The following is a 23,902-nucleotide window of genomic DNA, read 5'->3' as shown; positions in this document are numbered from 1 at the left end:
ACCAGTCTAACTCCTTGATTTTCTCTTAATAGAAGTCCTCCTTGTTACGAAGTGACTCGCATACCTTCTTATGGTTGACTTGCCAGGTTTATTAACAGCTCCTCAAGTATCTTTACAGGCAGTCATTTAAGTTACATGAAGGACATTGAAGGACATTAACACTGGCAGCCCATCACCCAGGCATGGGGTTCACCAACTGACCAGGGCTGGAACCTTCAGTCACACATTCCAACACTCATACATCAACACTCCACATGACATCACAACATTCCTGCTCAGCCAGGCAAGACATATACAACACATCTCCCCCCCTTTACATTAACACACTGCACACACTAGGCACTGCACACAACACATCTCCCCTGCTTGCAACTAATCACAACATGCAAAACACCACGGGACACACCTCCGACACACCTCCACTCATACCAACACACCCCATCCACACAGACTCGTATGACCAGGGCAGGCACACCGCATGTGCACAACGCTCTGACACTCAGTTTACTCCCAGTGTACTGGCCAGGCACACCGGGACCAACAACAAAATACTAGCTCACTCTGGACCCTGAAAGGTGGGGCGAGTCTTAAATGGGCACGCAGTGCAGCCAGAAACAACCGCCTGCGTGCAATGAAAGAAAAACATTAGTGGTACACGACCACAAGATAGAGGCACATGTGTGACCATTCATGTCCATCACCAATAGACATGCTCCTGCAAACACCGGGGGCGCTACCACCCGCACACATACCTCTTTACCCATGTGTGACTGTAATAACGGTCACACCCCAACCAACTGGGGGCGCTACCACCAAACACAATAGCTATAACTCAAGCAGGACTGTACTCAAAGTCGCACCTTGTCTGGATGGAGTTACGAGTTACTACCACTCAGAATAGCTATTGATCACAGTCACGCCCTCACTGTAATGGTGGCGCTACCACCATGCACTAATATACGTGGCCTCACCATGCATCTGAATTATTGCAGACACTTCCACACAGAAGTGGTGGCGCTACCACCACAATGCAACGTATACCGTTAACCCATGTACGCCCCTACCACAGACACACCCATACCAAACTTAAAACTATGCTGAGATCACAACCCATCTCAGCATATGGTAGTTTTAACATGTCAGCTAGGCACACTCACCATCAGTGACACTCACGCACTTACAATGCTAGCCAAGTTTCACACTAACACCGGAGGCGCTACCTCTTTCTAACACCATTGTGGCACTCACCCACACACTATACACACTATGGGCGCTACCCATCTCACATCTTCTCTGACTCACACCACACTTCATGCTAACTTTACACTATATCATAACAGAGTTAGTTAAAATTCATTTGCATTGTAACATTCTATATGCATAACTTATAAGGTTTGAACTGACAATCATCAAATCAGGTACAATAACATTCTAGGAATTCCTAAAAGTCCATGTTGCCTTCAAGCAACCTAATGCCGTGACCTACTAACACCTCCTAAGAGTCCATAGCGAACCTTTGGCTTTACCTGAAAATCCTCAAATATGGTTATACTTATACTTAACTTTACCCATAACCACACTCACCCATTCAACTTCCAAACTGTCTTTGCATATTAAAATTTCAACTAAGAGTCCATGGGTTGGAATAGACACCCGAACCATGCCAAGCCTCAAGCAAATGATGACTATTAACGAGCCAAGCATGCTCCATACTCATAGCACTATCACACCAATATACAATATGCAATATACACCAATTACATTTTCTAATCATGGCTCATCAGCAAAAAGGATACATGTGCGAAAGTCTGCTCTCATAAACAGCATCACCAGTTCACCACTTCTGGTTGCCGATCCGTTTGTTTCGGTGACAGATAACAGATCCAACAGGATTTCAGCTTGTATCCCCATCACCTCGCTTAGTTCCAAGCTTCAACAGTATGTAATAAACCATCTTGATGACCTTTCCCAACCGAAGACTTTGTCCATCCCAAATAAAAATCACTGCACCGTTCCAGACAAGATTACTTTGCGCGCAGCTCCAGCTGTACATCCGATGGGCACTCAAACTATACAATCGGTATACCTTGGGCACAGCTCCTACTGTCCTTCTGATGGGCACAGACATAGTACAATCCGCATACCAGCCCCCAGGACTAGCTGCTCTGCTCTCTCACTGTCCATTTTGCACTTCATGTTCGCGACAGCAATATGGATGCAGAGACCCACTTCCTTAACACGTAGATCGACGTCCTAGGGTTCCTTACTCTAAAGTTCCCGTTTCCTTGTTTATATTGACAGTGGATGAGTAACGCTCACCGGGACCGTGCACCGCTTGTCGCACCGTCACACAGCAGGTGTGCGAATCTGGTGTTTGGCGGAATTCTACACTTCCACCAACTCCTTTGACAGCTTACTGACGTCACCATTCTCAGGCGGGCCATGAGATAACACGTACTGTGCCTCTCTCAATCGTCAACCAGTCCCATGCCACGCACCCATGGCGTTGCGCACCACTGGGCCCCCTCGCACTCTTAGTCCATACGGGACACACTTTGAGCCTTCAGAGCTGCATAATCTTGCACAGAACTCCTCACAGCTGCTCCTGCCCTATCATCATATATGTCTCATCAGTTGGACAGCGCTGAGACCACTGCTCCTACTGCATAACCACATAATCCAATTACGCTTCCTTAGCTGTTGGACTTGGTTTCCCTTTTCCAGCTCCTTCCCTCCTCCAGCTTACAGGGAATTACCCATCTGCACCAAGACGCTGTACTGCCGCCAGAACATGACATCTGTCCTTCCCATACGGATATACTCTCCTCCTCCCCCTTTTTGCCGCCCTGGGTGATGGGCCTTACTTATCTTGTTTTGGGGGCAGTGTCGTCCTCTTCCTTCTTCCTGCACCCCCCGCAGCAGGTCGTCCGGCATTAGCACGCAGGTTCCTTGTCAGAAAGACTGACTCGTCACCATTGTTACGAAGTGACTCGCATACCTTCTTATGGTTGACTTGCCAGGTTTATTAACAGCTTCTCAAGTATCTTTACAGGCAGTCATTTAAGTTACATAATGGACATTGAAGGACATTAACACTGGCAGCCCATCACCCAGGCAGGGGGTTCACCAACTGACCAGGGCTGGAACCTTCAGTCACACATTCCAATACTCCTACATAAACATTCCACATGACATCACAACATTCCTGCTCAGCCAGGCAAGACATATACAACACTCCTGGTCAGATACATTTGCCAAAAATGTTTTGAACCTAAGCAGTTATGCATGTCCATCAATCTCTGGCCTTCCGTCTCAGTCATGCTAGACCTACTTAAATCCAGATAATAATTATAATAATAATAATAATAATAATAATAATAATAATAATAATAATAATAATAATAATATTGCATTTATATAGCGCTACAAACCCTCAGGTATCTGAGCGCTGCTTATTATTATCCACGGTGTGTGGTGCTCATTTATCAACCTCAGAAGGATGAAAGGCTGAGTTTGGCCCTGCCGGGATTCGACCTGTGTTAGCAGGCTCTGCACGGATGTCAAAGCGAGCGCTCTACTCACTGTGCCAGTTGACCAGCTGCCTCAAGATTCCCGGTTCTTGTGAACTCGTAGACATGAAGTTAGCAGCGCCTTGTGCATATAGAGTGGTACGTTGGCTTGCGGCCCCTGGTACAGAGGGCCCTACACCAGGATTAGGGACTACCCTTCCATTCCCTACCAGTTTGGGGTTCCCCAATGTCTTATTAACCCTAGTACACTCCTTCTCTAATCTCTCTGATTTCTCTTTCCCAGCCCCTATTTCTTGATAGTATGCAAAGGCCCGATTTTTGGGCTCTGGATCAGGGCTTGAATGTCTTCTATGACCTTACCTTGTGCTACTACGTGGCCCTGGAGTCCCTTGTTCTCTTCATTCAGGGGCTCACCTTCTTTCTGTAACTCTTGCAGGATCTGGGGATACTCAGACCTCTTCTTTTTCAGGAAGTTAATCTCCTCACTATGTGCAGTTTTGGTCTTTATTGTCTGCTCTAGATAACATTATATCTGTCTTATATGTCCCATTAATTTTTCATTCTCTAATTTTATGTCAGTCAGTTCCTGCAAGCATGACTCTCCTTTCTCCAGGTCTGCCTTCAACTGGCACACTTCCTGGCACAGGGCATCTTTTTCCTGACACAGCCTACTATTATGTTCACCAAGGTGATCTCTCTGTTGTTTTATAGCGCCCAACTTCTGGCGCTCTTGGTCAAAATCTGCTTGGGAATGGACCTCCTTTATAGCCCACTGATTATTCTCCGCTTTCAATTGCTTAATCTGCTTTTGATATGCAATTAGATCCTCTAAGCAGGCTCTATTGTATGTCACTTGGTTCAATTTTAGTTGACTCTCTTCTAAAGAGTCAACCCTTTCTTGGCACTTCTCTGTTAGTGCAGATAATTGGAACGCCAGCTCTGAATTATTTTGTTGCTGTACTGCCAACTCCTCCTTTAGCTGCTGAATGATGTTTCCTAATTCTAACTCAGAATTCTGGCTCTCTCACATTTTTTCCTCTGCCTGCCTTAACTCCCCTTTTTACCTGCTCCAATAACTCAGATTGATTCTGCCCAGAGGCTACACTCTCATGGTATCTTTCTTCCATAACTATCCTTTGGAAGTATATGCATGCAGTGAGTTGGACCATTTTAGTTTGCTCATCTTTGGTGGTCTGTGTCATGTAGAAATCAGTCAGGGCTTGATTTGCTCATCTTTGGTGGTCTGTGTCATGTAGAAATCAGTCAGGGCTTGATTTAACATGCCACTGTCCTGACACAATCCGTCACCTGTTGCATCATACTAGATTGCCAGGCTTCATGTCCCTGTTCTGCCCATTCCCCTCTAATGAACAATTCGGATAGGAGGTGCTGTCTAGCCATTATTAATTTCCATGGTGCTCATTGTGAAGAGTGTTCTGTACCTGCTGGGTTATCTATGCAAGGGTAAATCTCCGCCCTGCTCCTTCCTAGTTTATGGTTACAATATTTTGTTTGGCCACACCGCACTGATACTTAGGGTACAAGTTTTGCTGGCGTCTTCACAGTGTAACACAGCTTACCATCCACTAAATGTAACAATACTTCAATGGGCTAGTCTGCTGTGCTATGCTGACACAGGTGAAAACATCTTTCTAAATTACAACACAAGCCCCCACTTTGCCACCGTTTATTACACGGCACACTCCAGCCAGGGAACTCCTTCGCCTACAATGAATGTGGCGCACAATAAAACGCTTTATATTTTTAATATACAGTGGATTCTTTTGAGTAGGCCTCCAACCCATCTCGCACCCAACCTCCACAAACACCTCATGTCACAAAGGACTAGGAATCAGGCCGGTGTGTATTAATAAGATATTTTATTAATTTATTATTCAATGTAAATGAGGATAATCAAAATACAACAGCCACCAACATTGTGGCAACACAAATGCAATATCCTATCTAGAGCGACCAAGTGGAAATGGGCTGTTACACTCACTTTTGTTATAATGACAAACAGGGAAATACAATCAGATTGAAATAGACTGTTACTCTTGCTTTTGTTTTAATGGCAAAACAGGAAAATAACATTTCCACACAAAGTGACATAACCTACAGCTAAGCACTCCCGCCTGCAACACACACACCCAAACATCAATTTGGACTTGATTCCTTTGACTGGAAGGCAGTGGCAAGGAGTAGGAATATAGAGAGGAAAATCGGTTTTGGGGTAAAGCTCACCAAGATCAGGGAAGAGGTTTAGCTTACAATAGGAAAATCAGTTTTCAGTGACAAGGACAAAGGCTCAAAACAGGTAGACTTCTAGGCAAAAGGGATTACTCACAATGGTAACAACTTTTTGGGTTTAATAGAACAGATGCACATAGAAATTTGTTTGGTAATGCACACAATACATGGTCAAATTTGGTTTTAAGTTACAAGGAGAATAATTCTTTTGAGTCAACACTTTACTGACTATAACAATTAAATAAAAACACGAGGAACAAGATGGTTGATTTCAAATTGAAACAACCTTGAACCGTGAATTTCAATGGGGGAATTAATTAATTTACTTGAGTGGGGTTGTATGCTACTTACAAAGCAAGCCTTGGTTTAGGATTCAGGAAAGCCAGCTGCATCTCAGGACACTGGACAAATAGGGCAAGGGATCTGGTCACTGCATTCTCTAACATGGTAGGTTCAGCAGCCTTCTCTCCGTCCTCCTTCTCTCATCTCCCTGGTTTGTGTGTGTCTTATCCTAGTACAGTCCCCCTTATATAACAGAAATGACATCACTAATTTTACAATCTAGTGGGAGTACCCTGTAATTTTCCTTGCCGCTCGGGTAGGACAGTTAACATCCCTCTCTCCACCCCCTGTAAGGATTGGTTCAGGGGAGGAGAGCACCATCTCTCTGTTTCCATTTATTATCCTCCTTTGTTCTCATTACAACTTTTTGGAAAAAACTAGCTGTGTATCATAACTTCATAATTATACTAGCCACTGCCATATGAAACCAATAATTGGTTTTAGCTGGTTACAGGGAATTAGGTAAGCCGATCGCCAACTCCGTACGATGAAGCATGGCCCTGTGGTACATTTTTGTCTTTTTCATAAAATGTACAACAGTTATGAATATGTAAATCATCAAGCATATTCCTAATTTCAATTTCCACCTTTTCATCAAATCTCATAATTGTCACATGTTCAAATCAGCCAGAAACCTCATCTAACTGGCCATTACCCCCAAAGACCTAGGTAAATGCAATTTATATCTTCAAAACAGCCTGCATGAACAATGGCATAAAATTGAGATCCATCCTCAGTCTGATGGCTGCGCAAAATGCCTAAAACAAAATAGTCTTTTAATATGAACGATGAGTGTGTCTGTCAGCAAATGGGCTGGCCACTTCATCCCCCACAGCCATCTGTTCCCTGGGGTCAGCCTGTGACCAGAGGGTTTTTATGAGTCTCTTTGAAATTGACAGTTTGTTCTCTGAAGTGGGTGCAACAAGAACTTGCACCTTTCCGTCATGCTTTAGCCAAGGATTGCTTTCTTCGAAATCCCTGCTTTCCTGCCATCATGTCTGCAGAACAGGGAATTATGACACCTCCTGCAGCATCACATTTTATTACAGGATTGTTAGAGGATAGGTGTGAAATCCAGCTCGATGTGTGGCTTGTCATGGTGAAGTTCCTGCCTCAGCCAAAACCGTTTTTTCCTGAAGTAACTGTCTCTTCAAAGGGTGACTGGAGTTGTGTTGGTGAAACATAATACACATTTGCTTTGGTCACCGCCCACTTCCTGTTCTGCTTCCATTCCATTTTCTGTGAGAGCAGTGATATTTTTTTACATTGTGGCTTTTAAAGCCATTTTTATTTGCAACTACATGTGCAGGCCGTTTTTGCTTTTAATGTTTAAAAATCCTGTTTTGCAGGTCACAGGATGCTTTGAATTTCTCCTTATTGGGTGACTTTACATTGCTGCTTGTCCATAGATGATGATGGGAAGGCCCCTTTCCATATGGTTTTTTAATTGACATGAACAAAAAGAAAAAGCCAGGCTGTTTTGGTTGCAGTTTTTAAAGGACTGCTGTTCATGTGAAAAGGAAAGTAAAGCCAGGCCGTTTATGGTTGCAGTGTTGAAATTCTTGCCACTCATGTGAAATAAAAGTAAAGCAAGGCCATTTTTGGTTGCAGTGTTTAAATGCTTCTGTTCAGGTGAAAGAGACTTTTGTTTGGGGGCTTTAAATGCACCCCTCACCTTCTCCTTGAGGGTGGATGTAAAAATAAAAAACTGGCCCCAAATGTTTTAAATCTTTCTTTTTACTGTTCATAAGGTAAGCACAGGTGCTTCACTTTAATAAAGTGAAACATGTTTTTACAAATGGCCATGTTGATGGTGTAAAAAGGTGGGCATCTCTGATTGCCTCCTTTCACCACCTTACCCATATAATGCGTAAATGGGCCAGACTTGACCCATATATGCATAAAGAAATTCAAGAGTAGTGATAGGAGCCAGTACTGTACATAATCCAATTCTCCCTTTACATTGATGCCGAAAATGTTTGAAAACAAATGTTTAAAAAAACTTTGTACATTACCGCCATCAGAGTTTTATTTTTTTTATTATTCATTTATAACGCGCTTAATACCAGCAAGTGGTTTCAAAGCATGGGATCCGGATTTTAACATGTATTGCACTGCATCGTCTTGCTTCCAAGACAACTGCATTGCCCCTGAGCTATCCTTCCGCCCCATTGGAGGTATACCATAAATATCACCTCTGCTGGTGGGCAATTTGGAGTAGAGCAGATTTCCAGAAGTACCATGGTCAGAGCTGGGGACTTTCTTCAGCGGTATTAAAAAATCCACCGTACTCTGAATGATCCCCTTAGTTTGTAGTCTAATAATTAATAACTGAACATAACATCTTTCTATGGGTGTTTTTCAACCGAGTCCAAAGGTAAGTACCACAAACAGTCCAACAGCCATTTCTCTAACCACTATATAAGTAACATCCATATATATATATATATATATATATATATAAGTATGAACACACTGGTGATTCAGAAATTCACCAGATCATAGGGGAAGCATTCGTACAGAATCAAAACAAGGACAAACTCTAATAAGATATGTACCTTTTCTTCCTCAGCAAAAAGGAGTGGTGATAAACTGGTGGTGTATGGGAAGCATTCATGCCAGCATTACCATCGAGGGACACAGAATCTGTTATTTAAACGCATACATCGGCATTGAGCGCTATGAACATGCCTCTGCAGCCTAGGCTCCCCTCCCTCTCACCGTGGAGGCCCATGCATGGGGGAGATCAACATGTTTGCCTCACCCCATTTACATAGAATCTGAGTCTGAAGTATTTTCGTCTTTTTGGATTTTATTTTTTTTACTATTTGGAGTTCCGGCCCATTGGGCAGCACAGCCAGCCTGGCAGGCAATTGCCCCTTTGCCCCTCTTGCCAGTCCACCCCTGTGTATAGGGTCCCACCAACCAGCCACCTGTATCTCTAATCTATGTAATCTACGTCACTTATGACACTGTGTGCCTTTATACGTTGCTGATTATGCTAGTTTCGTCAGTGCGCTCCTTGTTAGAGTTTTTGCTGGCATGTATTTTTCTTGGGTGTGATTAAACCTTGTTCTCCTTGCAAAAGGTTTCTTGGGTGTTTTTCTCTAGTGGGTTGTATTTTTTCTTTGTATGTGCGTTGGAGGGCTGCCAGACACACTTTTGCCATTGGTCATGCATTCCCCTTCAACCGCATTTTTACCACTGGTGATAATCCGGAAAGGAGCATTTCGCCCTGGTGGTATTTTACCCATCTATAGGAGGCAGCATTTTACCACTTACATTGCATTAATTTTATTGTAAATTTATAACGCGCTTAATACCAGCAAGTGGTTTCTAAGAGCGGGATCGGCATTCAAACCTGTGGTGCACCCCGTTGCCCCTGAGCTATACTTCCTCCTTAATTTATTAAATGCCACCTGAAATATTAGTGCTGCCATTACTGTAAAGGGGACTCTGGCTGTTTTTTGCAACTAAAGGGAGATGCCAGTCGCGTGACCGGATGCTCTCGTGTTTACATACTAGAGCATTTTCACATTTTGAGATAGATTGTGCTAACCGTGCTTATTCCTGCTGTCACTACTGCTTGTGCTCATGTCATTTCTTTCAGCTGTTTCACACAATCATTCTGTGTTCTTTGCAGCCTATATTCTGCTCTTCTACATCATCTTCTATATATTTCTTGCCGGAATGTTCTCCTTCTGCATGTATGCAATGCTGCTCACAATAAGCCCTTATGTTCCTACCTATGGCGATCGAGTGTACCCTCCAGGTATGTAGCCCCACCATATATGTGTGCATTTCTCAAGCCTGTTATGTCTGATGTGAGCCCTTGTTATATGCACTGCATAATTATTTAGAAGGACAATAATAGGTGTTGCTATAATGCATTTCATGCCCGATTCCTCCTGATGGTAAGCATTTCAATAAGAGATGTTATTAGGCCCCAATTCAATGATACTCAATGGGCCTCATTATGAGTCTGGCGGTAGCCATGCCAGTAAAAACGTCACGGCTGCCGCCGGAAAAAGAAAATCCCCATTCCCATTCGAGTCCCATTGGACTCAATGGGAATGGGGAGGAAGGATGCACCGCCACTGTGTGCAACAGTGCCGGTGCATCCGTCAAGGTCTGCAAGCGGGTGCCTTTCCGCCCGCCATGTCAGACCTGGCGGGCGGAAAGGCACCCGCTCGCAGAACTCATAGTTTACTGGTACCGTTCCGGCAACCTCGTAATGACCCCCCCAATATGTTGACCTCTGACAGACACAGGGCCGAGGCTGCCTTGTTCTTGTAGTCGAACTTGCAAAGTGCAGGCTAGCCCCATGTCAGGGGTGGACCCCTAACTCGTCAGCTACGACCCACCTGAGCAAAGTAGAAATGTTGCCTTCTCTCTGGGAAAGGGAACTATCAATCCTAGATTGTAAATAATCTACGAAGAGGTTGATATGACCCTGTTTTCAGTTAAATGGTATACTGTTAAGCGAGCAGGGCAGTCAGCATTTACTCATTTGCACGGCGGAGTGCAAATGTGCAGGACAAAAGGCGGCGTACACCAGTGTACGCCGCATTTTGCCTTGCACATTTGCACTCTGCCATGTAAATGACCAAAATTTGGCAGCGGGAGCTGCCTAACTCTAAATGGGCATGAAACATATTTACGCTATGGTGCAAAATGAGCTCTTTAATATTATATTTTTGTATAATAGGTTTGATATGCTTGAGAAAGGTTTTAGGAGTAATATTAACAATGTAATTGAATTTAAATTGTGATATTGTAGGTTAAATTATAGTATATTTTTGTGTATAATATGTTATGAAATTTGTGTATGGTTTTGAACATAAAAACCGATCACAATAAAACAAAAAAAAACGAGCTATTTATTGGTGCTTGTCTTGACTTGAGACAATAAAATGCCCACGTGATTTCTGCGGATCTGTCTGTCTGCAGGGCAGGACCCATACCACTATCTCTATCACAATCACAGGTAAAGAATTCCCAGTAATGAGTCCGCACAGGTCATTTCACGATACAAAATGCATTAATCAAATTAGGATTTTTTTTTTTCAAATAAAAAGCCACAATATAGTAAATCAGCATTTAGAAGATGTACTTTCTTTCACAGCAGGGTGCCTATTTTATTCACAGTCTTACCAAGTTAACAACAATGTTGATTTGTTGTCCATTAACTCTTCACAGCCGAAACACAAGCTTTTCCCAGCAGTGAAAGAGACTGTGGGCCTCATCACGAGTTGGGCGGTATGCCTGCTGTGATACCGCCCAACTTTATTTGCGTTAGCGCCCACCCGTTCGGCGAGATTACTGTTGGATCACAAGTTGGACGCTAGATGTTACTCCCCATTCCCCATCGGGTCCATTAATGTTTCTGAGTAATTACTGCGCAGTAATACTGCCGGCGGTAATTGTGGGGAAAATTGGCATTTTCCCGGGCTGTTTACCCCAGTAAGCTAGGAGTAGACACGCTAGACTCGAGATTGGGCGTAGCAGGAAATGCAGCGGTAACCCCGTTACTGCCGCATTTAAGGGCTACCGTCCAACTAGTGATGAGGCCTTGTAACTGGAAGCACAGTTCTTTACACTAGTGAAAGTTACGTCTATTCACAAAAATGGCTACCTGCAAGTCCTACAAAAAAGTGTGTCTATTGAGCTGGTCCTCATTTGAATCAGGTTTATGCTCATGAGCGTAACTTTACACAAACACACGCTTTAGAAGACCTGCAAGTGTGGGTGCTTTCAGGGGCTTTGTGCCTGGATCACATTATCTGAAGAGTGCTGCCATAAAAACACGACCATGTGGCTACTTCCCCTCACCGAGCTCTCCTTCAGTGCTTTTCGAGAGGGCTGCTGGTTTGCACTGTGCCCCATCTGGCCACTCTCTGCCCCTGTTCGCAGGAGTGGACTGGGAACCAAAGCAGGCCCATGAAATGTTTTTCAAAGTATCCCCATATTACACATTGGGCCTCATTACGTGTTGGGTGCAAAGGGTAAGGACACTGGTGCCGGTAATCCCTTTGCAACCTATTCTGAGTTCCCCTAGCGGGTCCCTTCCTTAATGCCTGGTCTGACCAGGTCTTAAGGACGGGACCCGTTAAAGGTCTTTAGAGCTAATAACGGTAACGCACATTGCGGTACCGTTATTAGCTACTTCCCCAAATAGCTACTTCCGCAAATAGCGCCATGATTACCTCCATATTCGGAATGAGGCCCATTGTCAGCAAGCCCAAACTTTTCCTATGAAAAAATGTTGAAATAAAATAGGTAACCACACACAAGAGGCCCAAGGTGCAAAGGCCCACCGGGAAATGTCCTGAGTTCCCTCTAGGCCAGTCCACCCCTGTCTGTTCGTCCTCCCTGAACCCTTTTCCCACTCTTCCCCTTCCGGCAAACCTGTAAACTGAGGTCACCGGGCGAGCAGTGGCACACCAAATGTTTGTGGCCTTTTTGTGTCTCCTCATTTCTTCGGAGGGCCCATACCTACAATGGTTTTCCTTTGAAGGGTCTGGGAGTTGTGGGTGCGTCAAGAGTGTGCTTTTTGAGAACCCGCAATATGCACATGTCCAGAAAAGTCTAACTACATACATTCTCTAGCTTTCAAAATTGTCAACAGACTTGTCTTGTTCTAGTTATGTGTTGCATGCAGGTTTCGACTTCAGCCTCTAAGCTGCGGAACCAGGCATTGAACCTGTGCTGCTCGGTGCTGTCTTGTTTCCAACAGTTGCCGCTGAGCTATCCTCCCGGATCTCTGGAATAGGAAGGAATATGTAACATGAAAATGTTTTTAGATCCAGGGAATATTGAAATCAGCTTTTCACACTATTCGTATTTTCCTTTCCCGATGTGTCATAAGCATAGGCTGCCCTATGCTTGCCCAATGTGGGACCATGCATACTGATTGCATAGGCTGCCCTATGCTTGCACAGTGTGAGACCACGCATACTGATTGCATAGGCTGCCCAATGCTTTTACAATGTGAGGCCATGCATACTGATTGCATAGGCTGCCCAATGCTTGCAGTGTGAGACCATGCATACTGATTGCATAGGCTGCCCTATGCTTGCACAGTGTGAGGCAATGAATACTGATTGCATAGGCTGACCAATGCTTACACTGTGTGAGACGATGCATATTGATTGCATAGGCTGACTAATGCTTGCACAGTGTGAGACGATGCATCCTGATTGCATAGGCTGCCCTATGCCTGCACAGTGTGAGAGCATGCATACTGATTGTAAGTGGCGGCCCATGTTTGCCAACAGGAATTAGCTTGTCCAGATTGTCCGACTTTACTAAATGAAAAAAGGAAGAGTGTTTGCGCTTTATAGACTAGTTTTCAAAACAAGAACATGTTTATTCACCCATCTTGTACCAGAAAGGGAACATTTTAGTATTTTCTTGAAAAGGAAAATGTTTGGTCTCTTGGTAGCTCATAGTTTTTAATCCTCATAATCTTCTTGGGCATTACAGTGTGCAAAAAGAGAGAAACTCTGCCCAAAATTCGATAATTATCTGACATTCACTAAAAAGAAACTCTGATGAAATATCGATACTTGTGACAAAATATTCAAGACACGGTGAATAATAGAAGAATAACTTTGAACCTCCTGATGAGTCTATCTGACGAAACACGTGTAGTGGGCAAAACACTATGGGATTCATTACTAGTTTGCCGGTCCGGAACTAACGTTCCGGTAATTCTGTTTACCGGCACGTTTCCGGACCTGCGTACTCCGAGTTTGCAGGTGGGGTAGCCTGATTTAACTCCAGCCAAGAGCTGGAGGTAAGTCAGGCAACCAATCAGCAAGAAACAGCTGGTAATGCCGGCAATCCCCCCATGGAGTCCTATCGGGAGGAGGATTAACATACCCTTACTGGCACCTGTAATCTGACGGTAATTCCGGCAGACCAGGTGCCGGTAACAGTACCGCCATACAGTGGTCGAAGTGACCAGGAGCGGTTGGGAGCAGTGCTCCTCTACTTTTTACAATAAAGTTTTACTGTTCCTATACTTTTATTTTAAAAAGAAACCGTTCCGGAATGGTTTCGTTTTAAAATAAAACTATAGGATTAAAATAAAACTATAGGAAGAAGTTGAAACTTGCACTTTCAGTGTACTACGCTGAACGTTCGCTTAAACAGCAGGTGCATGTGTTTGGGGATTTGTATTGTGTGTGGGAGGGGCCGTGGCGATGGAGTTTGAGGGGAGTGGGTGCAGATCAGATGGGAACATAGTTCCGCTACTTCTTTTCATACACTTTGACCACTGACCGCCAAACATATAATGGGCGCCAATGAGTAGTCAATAAGATTACAAGAAATATCTCAATATAGAGGACAAAAAGATTTTGAGGAAAAAGACCTCAGAATATGAGTAATGGAGAGATGATAAGAAAGATCTCAATGTAGAGGACAAGAAACCATGAGCAACTAAGGGAAAAATCGAAATATATTTCTGTTATGAGGATTAAAAACTGTGAGGTACCGAAAGACCATAAGAAAAAAAATCCAAATGTCTTTTTGTTATAAAATATGTGAACATACATTTTCCTTTTTAAAGAAAATACAAAAATGTGACATTTCTGGTACAAGATATGTGAATGAACGTATTCTTGTTTTGAAAACTGTCTATAAAGTGCAAAAACTCTTCCCTTTTTTCATTTAGCAACTAATTAGAATGGCATGGATGGAATTCCTAAGAAAGAGTGTGCAGTTTTAGACAGAAAGGAAGCAGTCATTGCGCCTCTTTGTCCCTTGTCATCTGTTATTCATGTATGTTACTAGCACGTCACACCTGATTTTCTGTGAGTGGTGTTTACAGTTGGATCTTATGATCAGTTACAGTTGTAGTTTCTGTAAGGACTAACATACACCTGAAACTGTAAACTTTGCGACCACATCCCTGAATGTTTAGATGAGCCGCCTAACTGAAGAGTCTGTATTTATTAATCTTTCAAAATCTAATAATACGAAGACGGTAGCAATCACTTTCCCCGCTTGTGCCTCTACACCGGAAAGGCAACGGAGAAAAGAACCTCACACATTCTTCCTTTGTCTGTTACCCATTCGCTGCTTAGCGCCTAGATGCCTCTGGGCGGATGTTGCGCTATGTAAATGTCTCTAACATAACAAATAGACTTTCTTCACTCTAGAATTATGGATATTTCAGGAGTTAAGTCTGTTTTTTAAACATCCTGGGTAGCACTGGCCAACATACAACTAAATGGTACAAAAGTAAATCTGTGAAGTAAAAACATTTTGTACCTTTAATACAAGAAAGGAACTACAGAGATGAACTGTTTCGAAATTATTTGTTTGTATTGCTTCTACAACGGACATACAACATTTGAGAGTGCATTTTGAACCTTTTCTTCTTATACTTCAGTGCAATGTAAGTATCTTAAAGCAATGTTCCATACTTTTTTTTAACGTATAATCGAAATTGTATAATGGACACCATAAACCATCAGAGATTTGCATACAGGTAGTCCAACACCTATTTATGTCGAAGAAATTAGTTTTGGAAAATGAAGAGCATTCATCAGGTTATTTCAAAGTGAGCAAGGCAAGTTAGCCTGTAATAGCATGGCACAGTGCACACATTGGAACACGACCGTCACACTGCGCCGATTGGCTACAGCAAGAAGGTAAGGAAAAAGCCACTCAGATCTGGACGAACCCATGTTCATTTCAGAATGGGGAATATAAATGTTTTCCCGGCATGTACATGAGCTTGAGAGATATGAGAGAAAATGCATTGCCAATGGCATCAGTTTTGGCTTTGGTATAGGCCTGGGAAAGGCATTTTGCTAACTGGCCATTAATAATATTTGAAAATGGTGTGAGTACATGGACATATAATAGCAGTGCCTGGCAAATGCCTATACACAAGCCAAAACTGTTGGCTTTGCCAATGCTTGTTTTTTACAGGACTTCAGTGAAGGGCACACGCACCGCTTATAATTCAAGTAGCTGAAGGCTGACCTGCTTAAGGCATGTTTATTATACCAGTAGCGCATTTACAGCTCCAAGTAAGCCATTGGTCCTTATTACCAGTTCCGTGGCAACCTGACTGTGATAGGCAGTGGAAAGTGTAAGTCCCCAGAGAATAGGGACACAGAAGTAGTAGTACTAGTAGTTGTGCGTCATTTGTATACCGCCTTCCACCATTAGTATGATCCCAACGCACTGTGGGCTGAATGACCTCGGGGGACCAGAGTTCGGGTATGGGAAGAAGTTCGGGGAGGTGCTAGTATGCATGTGCGATATGTATGTATGCGTGTACATTGGCCAGTGTTTAAGATATGAGGGGTGGCCAAGTGCCTGCTAGCCTGCTAGCCACCCATGTCGATCTGGCATGTGGATGGGTGGCGAAGGGGTCTTGGCGGGATAAGTGAGAGTGGGATAGAAGTTATGTGTGCATCTACGTATCAATATGTTGTCGTGACCAGCAGCTGCATTCTTATGGCCGAGGTGTTGTACCACGTGTCTTCATGTGGTGTATGAAGGCAGATGCGTGCAGGTCTGCGGCCTTGCCTTCAGCTAGTTTCCCTATGCATGGAGAGTAAATGGTTAAATGCATGGTCTACATTCGAAGCAGTGGCCCAGAATTAGTGTGATAGCTAGACTCTAAATCAACTAGCTATAATGGAGGGCTACATTCAATATGCTCATACGATCAGTGTAAAGACAACTAGCATATTCTACATTCTTCGAGATTTCAGGCTTAGCTAACATTCTTTATTTTGCCTATGTTTAATATATGTGCTAGATGTTACAATTAGCTTAGATTCCATAAGGATATTTGTGTGATCATCTAGTTCAGTGCAATGGCTTCCTTCTGAGTTCACCCAGAAGTAATATAGTGGCTGCATTCCACAGGATCTGGAATGATGTGATGGCTACTTTATATGGTTATCTATAATCAATACATTGGCTGTACTTTTCATTCACCTAGATTCGAGCTAGGCTGCATTCTGCAGTTCGCAAAGACTATGTGTATAGGCGATTGCTACTATGCACTGGTACCTTAACTGTCCCCTTGCCGCCGGCAACCACTGACAATGAGAGCTAGGGCATCGTGACCGTTGCTGTTAATTGGTTTTGTTTCCTGGGTGGGGCCTCCCACAGGAGAAGGGGCGAGCTGTGGATGGGAGTTGTCCTGATAACCTCCCTTATCCCATTCTGGTCGCCGCGGCACAAGTGCATGGGCGTAGGAGACACATAAAATCTGGGGGGGGGACAGGGGACAATTTGGGGACTTTGCTACAGACACAAACCAACCCATATTCAAACCAACATAAGGCAAGGCCAGCCGAGTGCCGAAGTCTTCGTAGCTCTACAAATGATAGGTGTTACTGTTGCCCAATTCACTGGCACTTGTTCTGTATTTTTTCCATGTACACACACTGTGTGGGCACTACACAACCATACAATCTGCAGGCACCATGTGCATGCCATATTTATGACTCTCCACACATTGTGCGTGCACCATTCCAAAACGTCTGCACACACAATGTGAGCGCCATACCAACTGCTTTTCACACATATGTTTATGAAGCTTATCGCTCTGCACACACTAGTATAACATAGCAACTGATTTACACACACACTTTGTGCACCACAACCACAGTTCTACACACACTGTATCAACTGCGCCATCTACATCGGGTGCACATACCGGTTTCACAGCACAAACCATGTATGCATTTTACCCACCGATCTACAAACACCTTGTGCACGATTCCTACTCCTTATTGCGAACATTGCTCACCTCTGCAGGCCGTATGTAATTGATCCATCAAGCTCTCTGAACAATCATCATCTACACCGTACCTATGATTCCCCACGCACAGTGTGTACCACACCAACCAGTCTGCACAACACTATGCGGGCAGCACACCAACTGCTCTGCAAGCAGCGTGCATGCAACATTCTTAGCTCTCTGCACACATCATGTGCAGCACGACAGCTGCTCTGCAATCAGAATGTGAACCATATCTACCTCTTTGTGGATACCGTATGTGCCTAATACCTAACTACTACTCTTTGCACAAAAAGCGCACCATATTGATATTTGCACAATATTTGCACAATAAATGTGTGCATCGTCCCCATACCGCTGCACAGACAGTGAGCTCCATCAGATCCACCCAGGCTGCATGCACTTCATGTGCGCCAGGCCTACCACCCTAAAAACATGCTTATTTGACATCATGTGTATTTTGTGTAGAGCTCAACACTGCCAGAAAGCCGCTTTAAAGCCCCAAAAATGTATTTTATTTGTATTTATTTTATTGGACATTTGTATGGCACTTATACACAGTTGTTTCTAGGCACCACAAGACAAGATGGGGGGGACATGGGAATCAAAAAGTAGAACAACAAAAACGATTATATTGACCTTGTGACAATCCTCCCGTGCAAGTGCATGACAAGGTGGTAGGTGCAAGGGAGAAGGGGTAGAGGGAGAAGTGCAGGAGTGGGGTACTTGCAAGGGTGGGGTCGGGCAAGAGCTGGGTGGGCCAAGGTTGCAAGTGGCAGGGGAAGGAGGGATGGAGGGGGAGTGTGGTGGTCAGGGAGGACCAAGTTGGGCTAGTCCGGGGAAGGGAGCCTGAGGGCAAGTGCTGGCAAAGGATGCTGGGGGGACTGGTAGGGGGTGGTCTGGCTCCTGTATGAATATGAAGGGACCAGGCCCCAGATGCAGCGGCAGATGGAAAGTTAGGAAGGGAGGGGGAGAGGGAAGGAAGAGGAGAAAAGGAAAGTATTGAGATGTTTCCGGAACTTAAGACGATCTGGCGCAAGTCTGGGCGGTGAGGTGCTTACCAGAGGGAGGAGCCAGCCAAGGAAGGTATCTACCTCCCACTCTCTGCTTGGAGAAACATTTGACCTGCAGAGATTTGGTGCCAGAAGACTGAAGGACTCTGTCCAGGAGGTATTTAGGGAGGGAAAGCTGGATGTAAAGAGGTTCCAAGCCCCAGACGCCTTGAGGATGATGCAAAGGGTCTTCAATTTGATCCTTGCGGTTACCGAGAGCCAGTGGAGAGATTTTAGGGCAGGGGAGATGCAGTCCCTGGTCTTGAGGCCAAGGATAAGTCTCTCTGTCCTATTCTGAATAAGTTGGAGAGGACAAAGGGAGGAAAGAGGCAGATTGAGGAAGAGCATGTTGCAGCAGTCAAGCCTAAAGAGAATCAGGGCTCTGGAGAAGCTGAGCTTCTGGGGGAAGGTGAGGAAATGTAGAATGCCCCTGAGAAAGTGGAGATAAAAGTTGGACTTCTTTGCACGATCTGTGATGTGTGGAAAGAAAGAGAGAAAGGAGTCAAAGATGATCCCAAGGTTTTTTGCCTCACAGGCGGGTGAGGGGATAGGAACCAAGGAGTCTGGCCAGAGAGAGGTGGGGGGACAAGGAGCAGGCGTCTCAATGAGAAGGATCTCTGTCTTACTGGCAGTAAGGCAGAGATCATTGGCACAGCACCATGCCTGAATAGCAGTCAGGCAGTCAGGTATGAGGGAGGAGGAGGAGCAGGAGGAGGAGGTAGAGGAAGGCAGCTTGAAAGAGAGCTGTGTGTCATCTGCGTAACACTGAAAATGAGGGGAGAAAGTGGAGATCAGGTGGGCCAGAGGGGCCAGGTAGATGTTGAAGAGTCAGGGCGGTAGGATAGAGCCCTGAGGGACGCTACTGGTAGAGAGTGATGTGGGGGAGAGAAAAAGGGCCCATTTGCACTTGGCAAGGTCTGTGTGAAAGTTAAGGAGGTGATCCATGCCAGTGCCCAGTCCGTGATGCCAAGGGTATCATGAAGATTGTTTATGAGGATGGAGTGGTTGACGGCATCAAAAGCAGAAGAGAGATCGAGGAGGATCAGAAAAGAGGGAGTGTTAGAGTCCAGGTTAGAGAGTAGGTCATTTGCAGTTTCCATTCCTCTGGCAGCCCTAAAACTGGACTGGTGGTCGTGGAGGAAGCCGGCCATTTCGGTGTGGAGGGTCAGATGGGGGATGACCAGCTTCTACATGAGTTTGCCCAAAAATGTTATCAGTAAGTGAATGAGAGGGGCAGAAAATTAGAATGGTTTGTGTCCTTATGTAGGACTTCAGGCCGGATCCTTACCATTTCTAAGCGCTGTGTTATCAGGTGTTATTTTTGCCCAATTTATTTATACTAAATGTATTGACCCCCGGAGGACAAAATGGTGTGTCAGCGAAAAGTTCTTGAGTGCGTCAGATCTGAGGATCATATGATTTCTGAGTTCGATGCAGTCAGAGTTCATGGCACAGATGTAGTGGTACAGCGTTCCAGTGGGGGAAGCGTGGTGGTCTAGAGTAGAGATGTACCCCGAAAAGGAGCGTGGGGGAAAACAGCAGGTTTTGGGAAGACAACTTTGGGCATCTGGTTGGTGGTAGACAGGCGGAGCTTTGACGAGATAACGGGGTGCCTAACTGTAGATAGCTGTAGGTTAGGTAACACATACAATAGTACAATCTGTTGACGTTCGTTGGTTGTTCGGTAGCCAGCGGGCTGCTTTCACGGCACAGGGAATATGATCCGTTCCCTTCAGTCCAAAGCTGAGCCAGGAAGAGTAGCTCACTGAGCAGTGAAACACAGGAGTCAGACATGCAAGTAAAGACATGAACTTTTAATCAGGTTTGTTTGCGCTATATCCTGGCCAGGCCTTGTCTTGAAGTAGGGTTGGTTGTACAAAGGGGAGCTCGCCGGTATTTACACAAATTGCACTAGCTGTGAGTGCAGCAGGCATGTAATGCAGCGTGAGCATATCTATGTATTCTCCCACAGGGATTACTACTGACCTTTACCAAGAGCTCCCGTCTCGCCAATCAAAGGCAAGCTTTTCAAGCAAGCACTGCCCAGACGGAATTTTGCTGCGTTGCATGAGCGCTGGCCTGAGCATGCACCGCTGCCTGTTCGCCTCATCCACGCGTCACTCAGCTCCACAGTCAGACTATGCACTGGTCACTTCCCTTGGCTGCGCTGCATTGCACTGTGCATCATGTGATGTGATTCGACTCATGCGAGTATGGGGATCAGCACTGATTCTATTGCACTTAACTTGGGAAAATAAAATCCCAGCTTTCCCTCGCCTCACTTCTGATTGTGGGGGGGATAAATGGCATTATATACCACCTGCCTAAAATTGTGGGGGGGGATTTGTCCCCTCTGCCCCTCCTCATGTCCTATGCCCATGCACACGTGTCCTGGTTGAGCCATCAAGTGCAAGTGTTCTCTGGCCACTAGAGTCGATTATGGGAAAGTCAGGTTGCAGGAGGGAAAAGCTAGTTTTTTAGGGCTGTCCTGAAGGCAAGGTGCTCCTTTTGGGGGCGGAGGTTGAGTTCCAGATTGGGGGTGCTTGAACAGAGAAAGATGATCCTCCTAGTCTGGTGAAATGTAAAGGGGGGACCGCCAGAAGGTGGGCAGAGCCAGATGAAGGGATTCTGTAGGGTTGGTAGCGAGAGAGGTTTTTTTGGAGGAATTTAGGGGCTTTCTTGTTGAGGGCACTTGAAAGTGGCCCGTCAGCTAATTGGGAGACAGTGGCGCACCCTGAGCGCAGGGGATATGTGTTCTCTTGGGGAGAGGGCAAGGAGGAGACTTGCTGCAGAGTTTTCGATCTGTTGGAGCTTCAACACTGTCTTCAATCAAGGCTTTGTTTAATCCTAGGTGAGTGTTTCTCCATAGGGGCAAAAACAGGCTCAAATTCATCATGTCCGAAATACAGAGCACATCACCTTCTAAATTCATTAGGTATTTCGGGACATTCCTGGACAGGCCAAGAGAAACGCACAGAGATTGATTTTCTTTGGCCTGCATTGGTATCCCACATCCCTGAGCTGGACAATGCTTCAGGGATGGACTTGGCTTTGTATGTCCACACAGCGGCTATGGGGGAAATAGGCTTCATTTCCTTTCATAACCTAATATGGCACCATTGATCTGGACTATATTGGTTGCTTGTGTTGTAATGTGTATTCTCCACTTCATAATATCTCAAAATGTCACACCTAAATGCCTAATCTTTTTCACCCAGTGTATTTTTCCTCCCAAAGGAAATGAAGTGGTCGACAAGGTTTGCAGACACATTTCATTTGACTTAGCGATATTTAAAACTGCATTACTCGCGTGGACATACATTCAACATATTCATGTACCAGAGCTTACAGTCTGGGGTGTTCCCGCCAGTAAAAGCACATCATCTGCATAGGCTAGGGCATAGATGGTCCGCTGTACTAACCTGTCTGTGTCTGTGGTTAATTGTGCTTAACCCAGATGATAGGGAGCAGCGACTGGCTGCAGGAGCAGAGACTGGCTGCAGGGGCAGCGACTGGCTGCAGGAGCAGAGACTGGCTGCAGGAGCAGCGACTGGCTGCAGGAGCAGAGACTGGCTGCAGGGGTAGAGATTGCCTGCAGGAGCAGCAACTGGCTGCAGGGGCAGAGACTGGCTGCAGGAGCAGCGACTGGCTGCAGGAGCAGAGACTGGATTGCGGGGCAGCGACTGGCTGCAGGAGCAGAGACTGGCTGCAGGAGCAGAGACTGGCTGCAGGGGCAGCGACTGGCTGCAGGAGCAGAGACTGGCTGCAGGAGCAGGGACTGGCTGCAGGGGCAGAGACTGGCTGCAGGAGCAGTGACTGGCTGCAGGGGCAGAGACTGGCTGCAGGGGTAGAGATTGCCTGCAGGAGCAGCGACTGGCTGCAGGGGCAGAGACTGGCTGCAGGAGCAGCGACTGGCTGCAGGAGCAGAGACTGGCTTGCAGGGCAGCGACTGGCTGCAGGAGCAGCGGCTGGCTGCAGGAGCAGAGACTGGCTGCAGGAGCAGCGACTGGCTGCAGGGGTAGAGATTGCCTGCAGGAGCAGCGACTGGCTGCAGGGGCAGAGACTGGCTGCAGGAGCAGCGACTGGCTGCAGGAGCAGAGACTGGCTTGCGGGGCAGCGACTGACTGCAGGAGCAGAGACTGGCTGCAGGGGCAGCGACTGGCTGCAGGAGCAGCGACTGGCTGCAGGAGCAGAGACTGGCTGCAGGGGTAGAGATTGCCTGCAGGAGCAGCGACTGGCTGCAGGGGCAGAGACTGGCTGCAGGGGTAGAGATTGCCTGCAGGAGCAGCGACTGGCTGCAGGGGCAGAGACTGGCTGCAGGGGTAGAGATTGCCTGCAGGAGCAGCGACTGGCTGCAGGGGCAGAGACTGGCTGCAGGAGCAGCGACTGGCTGCAGGAGCAGAGACTGGCTGCAGGAGCAGAGACTGGCTTGCGGGGCAGCGACTGGCTGCAGGAGCAGAGACTGGCTTGCGGGGCAGCGACTGGCTGCAGGGGCAGAGACTGGCTGCAGGAGCAGAGACTGGCTGCAGGGGCAGAGACTGGCTGCAGGAGCAGTGACTGGCTGCAGGGGCAGAGACTGGCTGCAGGGGCCAGTGGCCACAACGCCAGTCCCTCCGTGCATATGTAAATGGCTGGTGTGCACACAGCACTTGCATGCATGTTGGCCTGCGGTTCCCCATCACAGGGTACAACGATTCTGCATTGCATCATGTCACCATTGGAAGACCAAAATGAACCTGCAGAAGACACAGTGTAAGAGTTTCTGTGAGATGAATGTCCTAATACATTCATTTATTTACAAAGTGGACTTTTGCGTTGAAAAAGGGGCCAAGCTGCAAGAACAAGTGCCTTATAATTTCCAAACGAGCATATATCAGTGTCAAGCAAGTGCCCAACACTCAGATAAGCATTGACCCTCCCAGCCCTCCCAGCCCTGCCCTCTCACCAAT

General features: G+C 45.8%; 1 protein-coding gene across 1 annotated transcript in view; it reads left to right on the top strand.

The window, feature by feature from the left end:
* ATP1B4 (ATPase Na+/K+ transporting family member beta 4) overlaps positions 1-23,902 on the top strand; it is a 432,920-nt gene that overhangs the window by 220,489 nt on the left and 188,529 nt on the right. The window contains exon 4 of the mRNA XM_069612681.1: positions 9,766-9,894. Coding sequence (XP_069468782.1) covers positions 9,766-9,894 — 129 coding nt within the window. The remainder of the gene's footprint in view (positions 1-9,765; positions 9,895-23,902) is intronic.

The sequence above is a fragment of the Ambystoma mexicanum genome, chromosome 5p (assembly GCF_040938575.1).
Source record: "Ambystoma mexicanum isolate Mex_15411 chromosome 5p, UKY_AmexF1_1, whole genome shotgun sequence".
NCBI lineage: Eukaryota > Metazoa > Chordata > Amphibia > Caudata > Ambystomatidae > Ambystoma > Ambystoma mexicanum.
Note: the sequence above shows the minus strand (reverse complement) of the source record. Positions and strands in the feature narration are given on the sequence as shown.